Source organism: Echiichthys vipera (assembly GCF_963691815.1).
Source record: "Echiichthys vipera genome assembly, chromosome: 12".
NCBI classification, from domain to species: Eukaryota; Metazoa; Chordata; class Actinopteri; order Perciformes; family Trachinidae; genus Echiichthys; species Echiichthys vipera.
In genome coordinates, this window is record NC_139837.1 from 1,292,374 (window position 1) to 1,303,131 (window position 10,758).

Consider the following 10,758-nt stretch of genomic DNA (forward strand, 5'->3'; position numbering starts at 1 on the left):
TTTGTTTGGTTTTGGTTGTTTTGTGTCATTTTGGAAAGGAACTGCATCTTGAGACCATTTCCAACAGGAAATAAAGAGATTTGGCAGAAACACTGATGAAGCAATGAAAAGGCTCTTTAACAGCAAAGTGGCTCAAACTCATTTCGTTTAAATTTGGCTTTTATCTCGTTTTGGAAAAGAGCTCTTCAAATACAACTCATGGTTCCTGAGGTTTCATGTGGATATCACTAATCAACAGCAGCCGTCACCATAGGAGGCAGTAACCACTGACTCACCTTCTTTGTCTTATCATCGGACTGCTTGGGTTTCAGGCCTTGTTGGATGTAATTTGCGAGGTTCCCGTGTCCCGAGACCTCAGTGATCCCTTTAGTGCACGTGTCAAACTGAACCTGCTGCAGGTTTTAAATCCAACCAAGCAAGAACACACCTGACTCTAATGACTCAATCACCTGCACTGCCTCCACACGGCTGATTTGTTGGACCAGGTGTTTTTGCTTGGTTGGAATTGAACCCTGCAGCCACAGCGACCGTCTACTGGATCACCCCTGCGTTAGTGAGTCGAGCTGAGGGCCTGTGGCTTTCATTCAGAGTCTCATAGCGAAACATATCTGATGTGTAGTCCGGCGTTGTGCGGCTGACGTGTTGTGTATGTGAATGTCTCCACAGTTTGAGGACATGTGGCAGTGAAGTGGTGAGCAGCCGACCATGGGTGACTGGAACCTGCTGGGCAGCATCCTGGAAGAGGTCCACATTCATTCCACCATTGTGGGCAAGATCTGGCTAACCATACTCTTCATCTTCCGTATGCTGATCCTGGGTGCGGCCGCGGAGGACGTATGGGACGACGAGCAGTCCGAGTTCGTCTGCAACACCGACCAACCAGGCTGCAAGGCAGTGTGCTACGACCGCGCCTTCCCCATCTCCCTCATTCGCTTCTGGGTCCTGCAGGTCATCTTTGTGTCCGCGCCCTCACTGGTCTACATGGGCCACGCCCTCTACTGCATCCGGACGCTGGAGAAGGAGCGCCACCGCAGACGGGCCCAGCTGAAGGAGGAGCTGGACGAGGTTGAGTTGGCGTTGGACGAGCATAAGCGCGTGGAGAGGGAGTTGAGGAGGCTGGATGAGCAGCGGAGGGTGAAGAAGGCTCCTCTCAGAGGCTCTCTGTTGAGAACCTACATCATCCATATCCTTACGCGCTCTTTAGTGGAGGTCTGCTTCATCCTCGGCCAGTATGTACTCTACGGGGTCCAACTGGAGCCGCTCTATAAGTGTGAGAGGCTGCCTTGCCCCAACAGCGTAGACTGTTACATCTCCAGGCCCACGGAGAAGACCATCTTCATGGTGTTCATGATCGCCATCGCTGCTGTGTCACTTTTCCTCAACATCATGGAAATATCCCACCTGGGCGTCAGGAAGATCAAACAGACACTGTACGGAGAGAGGTACACGGAGGACGACAGTTTGGTTTACAGGGCCAAGAAGAAGGCGTCCTTCCCGCATCTTTGTGTCATGAGTACTGTATCGCCTCACAACGGGCCTCTGACTCAGACCTTCAAAGTGATTCCAGAGGCGGACATGAAGCCTTCTTATTACAACACTGGGCTCAAAGCCAACCAGGACGCACCCAGACACAACAGCTTGCCTCAGCTGGGACACAGTCAGACCAGCTATATCTGCCCCCAGCCTAGGATGCCCCCCAGGTCCGGCCAGAACTGTGCAATCCAAACCCCGCAAACCCACGAAGGTCCAGGGGTGCACACAGCTATGGTGAACCACCATCCGGCCTGGGTTTCTGCCGCTTCCAATGCGGAGGGAAACGCAACGAGTCACCACGAGGATCTCGGCGAGGGAGAAGAGCCTCAGCCCAGAGACTTGGAAGCTCTGCTGTCCACGAGCAACTTAAGGATCCGTGCCATCAGAGACATGGAGGAGGACGAGCGAAGGGAGTCGATGGGGAGCGAGGTCCTGATCCCTAACCCCAGGAAGACCAGCTTCATGATCAGGCCACCATCGGAGAGCTTCTCCTCCATCAGTCGCTCCACCAGCCCGTCCTTGCACACGTCAGAGGAGTCGGATGAGCTGGGCTCTCTGCAGGGAGACATGCCGATGATGCCGCCGCCGGGAGGCAGAAGAATGTCAATGGCAAGTAAAGAGCAGCGCTTGTGTCTTGTGTCCAAATCACATTTCAAACTAGTCCAGAACATCAAAAGAATAAAGGTGTAGGGTTAGATCTTCTAGACACAGTCCAGAGCCTATCAACGTGACTAAAAGGTGGAAATTCGTTTTAATTTGGGGACGTTTTTCATCTTTTTTATGACCCTGAGAAGCAAATCTGTCATTTTCTGAACTAGAAATGTAAAGTATAAGAAGAGAGGAGATAAAAGAGATGTTAAGGAACAATTCTGACATGTATGCATCATCTGTGAGCGGCTTTCAGCTTTCATAAGGGAAATCGAACCGCTGTAAAGCTTCAGATGATGCCCTTCACCACTGACAGGGAAGGGAAACGGAGGCGATGTCACTGAATATTACAAAGTAAAAGTTTTGTTTAAGATCAGACAGATGCAACTTCTAAAGGGCAACACATGTGATATGAATTAAATACATGAACAAATTAGTTTGGATGTTTCTTGACAAACGACGTTTAATCACAAACAATAATAATAATAAAATATTTAAAATGCAGTTAAATTAAAAATCAATTACATTTCAGGGTCTTTTTCTGCACTCATCAAATAATCCACGGAGACAATTACTTTACTATATACGGGGAAATCCAGGAGAGATGCTAACAGCCGGACGTGGCTAACAGTGGTTAGCTCGGGGCAGCACGTTGAAGGCATTCAAAGGTCTTTTTTAACCACTAATGCTGCTGGAAATAACAGCAAACCTCTGCAGCAGCATGAGAAGAGTCCCTACACACACAACAAAGCATCATCAGCGTAGTTAGTGAAGCCAGAGTTTATTAAAGAGTGTTTTAAAGACTTACCTACTGGCCCCTGTACCAGCTCCTCTCATAGTAAAGTCCATTACAGTGGAAGGAGCCCATTGCTGCTTTGTTGTGTGTGTAGGGACTCTTCTCATGCTGCTGCAGAGGTTTGCTGTTATTTTCAGCAGCATTAGTGGTTAAAAAAGACCTTTGAATGCCTTCACTGTGCTGCCCCGAGCTAATCAACGTTAGCCACGTCCGGCTGTTAGAATCTCTCTGGGATTTAGGGAATCTGCGGAAAAAGACCCTGGGATGATCGCTCTTTGTCCCAGACTGTGAGAATGTTCCTTTACAGGTGAGTGCACCTGCGGAGCGTCCCCGGTGTGTTCGATCCCGCTCCGGCGCCAGTCTGAGTCACAGCTGTCCTCTTGTCTTCCTCAGAGCATGTTTCTGGATATCTCCTCCATCATGAAGAAGTGAAGCCACGAGGCGGACATCACGGCCCGCGGAGCCGTGTTCCACAAACGTTATCAGCGATCCAGCCGTCCGCGTCCAAAACCACGGACACACAAACAAGAACGGACAGCGGACGTAAAAGTGGCGTCCATTCATTCCTATGGAGAGCTGCTGAGTGGGGCAGGTTCCCTTAAGGACGCCGCCATTTTGGTACTCATGAACACAGGAGGACTTACCGGATGTAGAAATCTTTGCGTTCCCGAGTCCATGCCCGAGCGCCAAACAGGAAACAACACGTAAACAACAGGAAACACATCGCACACAGTGTTTTAAAGCGTGAGCAGCAGAGTTGTGTCTCTGGACCTTAACGGTGACGGGACCTAAGCTTCTGAATGTGTTTCACTACGGCTCTTTTTAGCCGCGCACCCTCCTTCTCCTGCCCATGGCGCCATTTTGGTCGGGTCTAAAGTTACGAACACATCCATTTTTTTTCTGGGACACTGAGACCACGTTGGGACACTGACACCATGGTGGGACGCTGAGACCACACTGGGACGCTGAGACCCCGTTGGGACCACGCTAGGTGGGGCACTGAGACCACGCTGGGACACTGAGACTAAGCTGAGACCTGAGACCACGCTTGGACACTGAGATGACGCTTGGTGGGACACTGAGACCATGGTGGAACGCTGAGACCACGCTGGGACACCAGGAGGGCGCCGGTCCTGGGGGTCCGGTTCCAAAGCAGCCATGACGAGGCCCCGTATGTTTTTAGGAACTGAAGCACCTTCGAACGTCTCCACGTGGGCACTAACAGGACAGGATTGTATCTTTTATTACTGTTTTTTTTTGTAACGTGGACATTTTTCCATTTTGAAGACGTGCAGAAACAAAACAGTGGATTACGGAGCAAACTCATCCGTTTGCTTCTGTCACGTGGACTTTAGGAGCTTTGAGTACTTTTTCTAAGTTGCAGACGTGATTAGGAACCTGTGTAGTCATTCATTCATTCATCTTCAACCGCTTATCCCGGGGTCGGGGTCGCAGGGAGGGTGCTGGAGCGGATCCCAGCTGACATCGGGCGTGAGGCGGGGTCCACCCTGGACAGGACGCCAGTCTATCACAGGACACATAGAGACGAACAGAGACAGACAACCATTCACACCTACGGGTGATTTAGAGTCATCAATGAACCGAACGCCTGCACGTCTTTGGACTGTGGGAGGAAACCGGAGAACCCGGAGAAAACCCACGCAGACACGGGGACAACATGCAAACTCCACACAGAAGGGCCCCAGCAGGGATTCAAACCTGGAACCTTCTCGCCACCGTGAACCTGTATATAGTCATTTATATACGCTCATTTCATGATTCTTTATATTGTTTTCAGATTAAATGCTTCTGAACACTTTGTCAGCAGAGATTGAATCCACACACACACACACACACACACACACACACACACACACACACACACACACACACACACACACACACACACACACACACACACACACACACACACACACACACACACACACACACACACACAGCCACATTTCTCATGCTTTTTCTTTATTTCTCTAGACAAAACGCCGTTTGCTTTAAAACCTTTTTCATATCAAATAAACAAAACATGACGTGTTGCACAATATTTACAAAAGGAACTGAAACCAAACACAAGTCGTCCGAACATTCAAAGATAAAAAAGGGAAATAAAAAACCTGCATATAACAGTCATGTCGCATGTACTGACCAAAAACCTACAAATACAATGAACCACTGTAAAAAGTTGGAGACGACGCCACTGAAGCGCTCCACGTGTCTATCTGACAGTCCGTACCCACAGGTAGAGGTAAGCTGGAGGATCCAGGTAGATAAGTGCTTGAGTCCGTCAGACTGAGCGCGAAGAACCGCAAAAAAATCGCAATCTGAGATTCAATGGCCCCCGATTAACGTGTCCTGTAAACACACTGGACGTCCTTTAGTCGTCTGTTTTGACGCATTTGAGTCCAAACATCCTTGAAGTACAACTTGACGACCGACGATCGCGGTTTAAGCACCGACGTCTGCGCCCACTCGAGAGCCGCGCCCAGAGAAGGAGGAGGGTCGGAGACTTAAAGTGGAATTCAAGCGTTAAATCATCCGAGGGTCTTTTTCAACACTTACACTCATCAAATAATCCATGGAGACAGTTTGTTTAGTGTAACAACTGTTAACGGAGAAATCCTGGAGAGATGCTAACAGGCGGACGTGGCTAACAGTGGTTAGCTCGGGGCAGCACGGTGAAGGCATTCAAAGGTCTTTTTTAACCACTAATGCTGCTGAAAATAACAGCAAACCTCTGCAGCAGCATGAGAAGAGTCCCTACACACACAACAAAGCATCATCAGCGTAGTTAGTGAAGCCAGAGTTTATTAAAGAGTGTTTTAAAGACTTACCTACTGGCCCCTGCACCAGCTCCTCTCATAGTAAAGTCCATTACAGTGGAAGGAGCCCATTGCTGCTTTGTGTGTGTGTAGGGACTCTTCTCATGCTGCTGCAGAGGTTTGCTGATATTTTCAGCAGCATTAGTGGTTAAAAAAAGACCTTTGAATGCCTTCACCGTGCTGCCTCGAGCTAATCACTGTTAGCCACGTCCGCCTGTTAGCATCTCTCCTGGATTTCTACGTTAAAACAGACTCGATGGGTTATTTGATGAGTGTATTTGTTGAAACAAACCCTGCGATGATTAAACTTCTCTTCTATTCAGAGCAGCAGTTCAGTCCAAAGTTTGTTGACATGTTAATATTTCAGCATAATGTGATGAACCAGTGGCTCTCCGTCGTGAACCAGTGGTTCTCCGTCGTGAACCAGTGGCTCTCCGTCGTGAACCACTGGTTCTCCGTCGTGAACCAGTGGTTCTCCGTCGGGAACCAGTGGTTCTCCGTCGTGAACCAGTGGCTCTCCGTCGTGAACCAGTGGCTCTCCGTCGTGAACCAGTGGTTCTCCGTCGTGAACCAGTGGCTCTCCGTCGTGAACCAGTGGCTCTCCGTCGTGAACCAGTGGCTCTCCGTCGTGAACCACTGGTTCTCCGTCGTGAACCAGTGGTTCTCCGTCGGGAACCAGTGGTTCTCCGTCGTGAACCAGTGGCTCTCCGTCGTGAACCAGTGGCTCTCCGTCGTGAACCAGTGGTTCTCCGTCGTGAACCAGTGGCTCTCCGTCGTGAACCAGTGGCTCTCCGTCGTGAACCAGTGGCTCTCCGTCGTGAACCAGTGGTGTCGGCCCAGGTAGTGTGAGTACAAACGGGCCTGGAGGGGGGGACAAGGACCCTAAAGCACGGGGAACGGGACGGAGGCACAGTGGGAGGGCGCACTAAATCAAAATGAACAGCGTCAGCATTGATGTCGGTGCACCCCCGTCACATTACATCAGGTTCAGTGTGAAACAAACAAACAAGACGTCATGTAAAAACAAAAATTACGCACAAATTTGTTGTTTTCTCACTTTGCGGACACACGCGGGGGAACTTTATGAGCGTTCGTCTACGCTCATACTCACACCCAAGAGTCGTTCCGCGTGAACACAAGCTTTGGACTGAACTGCTTCGTGAATAAGGAGGAAACATCGTAAACAGAAGAGCGTGAAGCGGTTTTCGTGACTCGGCTGCGGCGCGGCTCAGTTTGGCCTCTGGAACCTTCTAAGGCAAGAAATTGTAGCTGCACTCGTCAGATGCTTATTTTTAACACTTTGAACTTACGCAAATTAAAAAAAAGGAGCTTTAACGGTTTCTCTAATTTAACTTAACCCTCAGGTCTTAACTTTACAAAAGGTAACACACAGAACTGTAAACATACGCACGCGCTTTAGGTCAGAGCGTTAAACTTAAGCTCACGCGTGACTCGGAAATGAAGACGTCTTCTCATGAAATTGGCAAAAAAACAAAACACAACCATTAACAAATCAACTCTAAACATTTTACATCTACGCCCGAAGCCCCCCCCACCCCCACCCCCCCCAACAACAAGAGTCCAAATAAATAAATCAACAAGTTCACATTGAGGAGTTAAAGTCGAAGGGAACGAGCGGAGCCGCGTTCTTCGGTGAGAGCGTCGCGCACTGTCGTGATCGCTTCACCTCCACCAACGGCACGTTTGCGTTGGTGTTGGCGTTGGTGTTTCCGTTGAGCTGCCGTTTGATCCGCGTGCTTTTCATCTAAGAATCAAACATTCAACGTTTGTTTGACATTCACTGAAACCACGCAGGGGAAATGCAGCAGCCGCCCCTTTTATTTTGAAGGGCTTCTCTTTAACCGATTTCAGAATAAATCAAGTGCGGGGAAGTATCGTCTGACCTTCCTGTGCTAAACGTTGATCCGCCCTGACCCCGGTGGACTCGGGGCCCCAGTGCGGAGCCGACCGCGCACCCACAGCAGCACCCGCCCCGGCCACGTGCCTCGCCATCGACCTTTTCCAGCAGCAGATGAATTTGGCGTCTCCCTAAATCAATACGGTGCCAGCGTGTGGGTTTGAGCCTCACACACTGCGGGGAAACGGACTCTGCTGCAGGAATTGATCATTTTTTTTGCTCCGTGTTGAAACAAACTCACTTATGAAGCGTGGATTTGAAAGCGCGGGTGTCTCACACCGACATACTGTACCAAATACTTTGAGTAGGGTCATCTGTCTTATGTACAATACAAGAACAGTGCAGCTAAGTACATATTTACCGTAAGTACAAACACTCAGTTATTACTACTTTTAAGACAATAAATAAATAAGTGGGACGAAAAAGAGCACTTCTGATGTCTTTAAAGGACCACACCGGGCTGTGAGAGTGGCGTTCTGGGTCGGTTTAACGTGGATCGAGTGTGTTTCACATTGTGACCGTTCATTTTCCACAGCGTGACAGAGTTTTCACAGAGTTTGGAGCCTTAGAGGAGCTTTTGTTTCCATTCACACTCCAGTGATAGAAGCAAACCAGTGGTGCTTATGTTTGGGATTCAGGGTCCGTCCACACAGAGACCAGTTTTCCTGTAACTGCTCAACTTTAGTCTGGTTCAGTCTGGTTCAGTCTGGTTTAGTCCTGTTCGTTATCGGAGCCTGAAAATAGGATCTTTAGAAACCAGGTCCCAGAGTGTGAGGATTGCAAAACGTCCCCCATGGCGTTGTGGTCTGGACGGTGAAAGCTCAGACTTTGTTAAAGGACGGCCTTTGACCGCCATGTTTAGTCCTTTGACCTCCATGTTTAGGCCTTTGGCGTCAATGTTTAGTCCTTCAGTGTCCATGTTTAGTCCTTTGGCCTTAAGAGGACTAAACATGGACGTCAAAGGACTAAACATGGAGGTCAAAGGACTAAACATGGCGGTCAAAGGCCGTCCTCTAACCTCAGACTTTGTCAAAACATGGTGTCATGGCCCCACCTCCGACCTCTGACCCCGCGGCGTCACATAACAACAACAGTGCTGCTGCGTGAGAGGACAGAGACGGACCCAGAGACTGTTTACTGAACTGGACTCTGAGCCACATGCATGGGACTGAATGAGGCCCAGCACAGATTCCTCCCTTTTCCCTGATGCTCTGAACGCCTAAAACCTGTGTCTCCTCTGCCCGGCTGTGTGCACCAACTGGACTCTTTCTCCATTTCCCCAGAGTCATCACTAAACGACAGACTTTTCTAGGTTCTAGGTAACGATTGGTGAACTGGGTTCCTGTGAAATGAAGCAGAAATGATGTAAATGATCATTTTAGCTTCTCTGCACGTCGATTGGACACAAATGAAGTGGGAAACTCTGCAGCACGCTGTGGAAACCGGTCAGCAGGAATGTAGCGTGGCACCGGTGTGGTCCTTTAACGTAGTTTGGACACGCGGCGACCTGTCCGGCTTTAAATGCCGACGTGCCGCCGCGTCTGCTCAGAGTCAGTGCCGTGCGTCACCTCTTGGAGGTACCGGGCAGTGCTTCAACTTTGTAATGTCGTCGCGTCTCTTCGCGCACATATGAAAAAAGGCAGAAGAGAGCTGCTGTAGAAACGTCCGTCTGAGTACGAGAGAGAGTACAAGTGAAGTTTGACGAAAGGAACTTTGCATAATGAGAGTTCATTTGACCGTTTCATCACAAATACACACCTTTGGTTACATTTTACCTTAGAGTCCTGTGTCACTCCACCGTTACTGGATCACCACAGATGTGTAGTCACGGCGAAAGGTACCGTAGACTGATGTGTGTGTGTGTGTGTGTGTGTGTGTGTGTGTGTGTGTGTGTGCGTAGAGTACAGAGCTGGAGTTAGGATGCGACCACTAACTCTCAGATTCAGTGGGACTTGTGCTTTTCACACTGTCAAAAGAATCAGATCTGGGTCAGATATGAGCGGAAACATCAGATTCAGGTCACTGTGAACTGCAGTGTGAACGGAGCCTTAGGGTGCACTCCCACTGTGCCTCCGTACCGTGCCCCAGCACGTTTCACGGCTAAAGACTGGTTCCTTTGACCAGTGTGAGTGCAACCGTACCACGTCTAGGAGCGGCACGCTTGCCGTCCACGGCCCGTTTGGGAGAGGTGGGCTTTAGTAAAGCACGTTTGCACGTGTACGAGCACGAGCGTGCGCACGTGTACGAGCACGAGGCCTACGGCGGTTCTGAGGTCATTTCCTGTGCGCCTGTTGGGACGTAGAAAAAAGAAGGAGGGACCATGCGCGGACATTTCAAACAATGGCGGTGAAAGGTTCACGTTGGTGTGATGCGGAGGTGGAGTGTTTACTGCAGATTTGGTCGATGAAAAGATTCAAAAACAGTCGACAAGACGCACAAAAACTCCGAGGTCTACGGAAAGATCTGGAAACAAAGCCACGCATCGCCATGACGTCATCAATGCGTGTGACGTGTTACGGCGTGATGACGTATAGGCAGCAAGAAGCATTCTCCGAGGCCCAGGTAGTGTGAGTACAAACGGGCCTGGAGGGGGGGACAAGGACCCTAAAGCACGGGGCACGGGACGGACGCACAGTGGGAGGGCGCCCTTAATGCTAAGCTAAGCTAACCTCATCCTGACTCACAGTTAGCCTCGTACTCGACACACAGACGTAGAATTAATATTTACCGTGACGTTGAACTGTAACCGCAGTGACGATGGAGCTTGGACAGGACCCTAAAGTAAAGTGCATGAACATGTTTACTGAACATTCGGAGGAATTCCTGAGTTGAGCCTCCCGTGATGCACAAGAGAGAGGGAGGGACGCTGACAGGAAGAGACGTCAGGATGAGACAGAGAGAGAGAGAGAGAGAGAGAGAGAGAGAGAGAGCTGCCAGTGCTTCTGCTTTTACCACCACTTCACAAAGACCTGTTGGACAGTATTGCTGATGAGACGACGCTTGTGTCGTGTCGTCCGTAAGAAAAA

The 10,758-nt window shown here is 49.7% G+C and overlaps 1 protein-coding gene across 1 annotated transcript; it reads left to right on the plus strand.

The window, feature by feature from the left end:
* Positions 1-705: 705 nt before the first annotated feature.
* On the plus strand, positions 706-3,409 carry gja10a (gap junction protein alpha 10 a; the record flags this gene model as incomplete). Its single annotated transcript, XM_083924154.1, has 2 exons — positions 706-2,142; positions 3,371-3,409. The coding sequence occupies 2 exons, from the start codon at positions 706-708 to the stop codon at positions 3,407-3,409; spliced, it is 1,476 nt and encodes a 491-aa protein (XP_083780280.1).
* Positions 3,410-10,758: the final 7,349 nt, after the last annotated feature.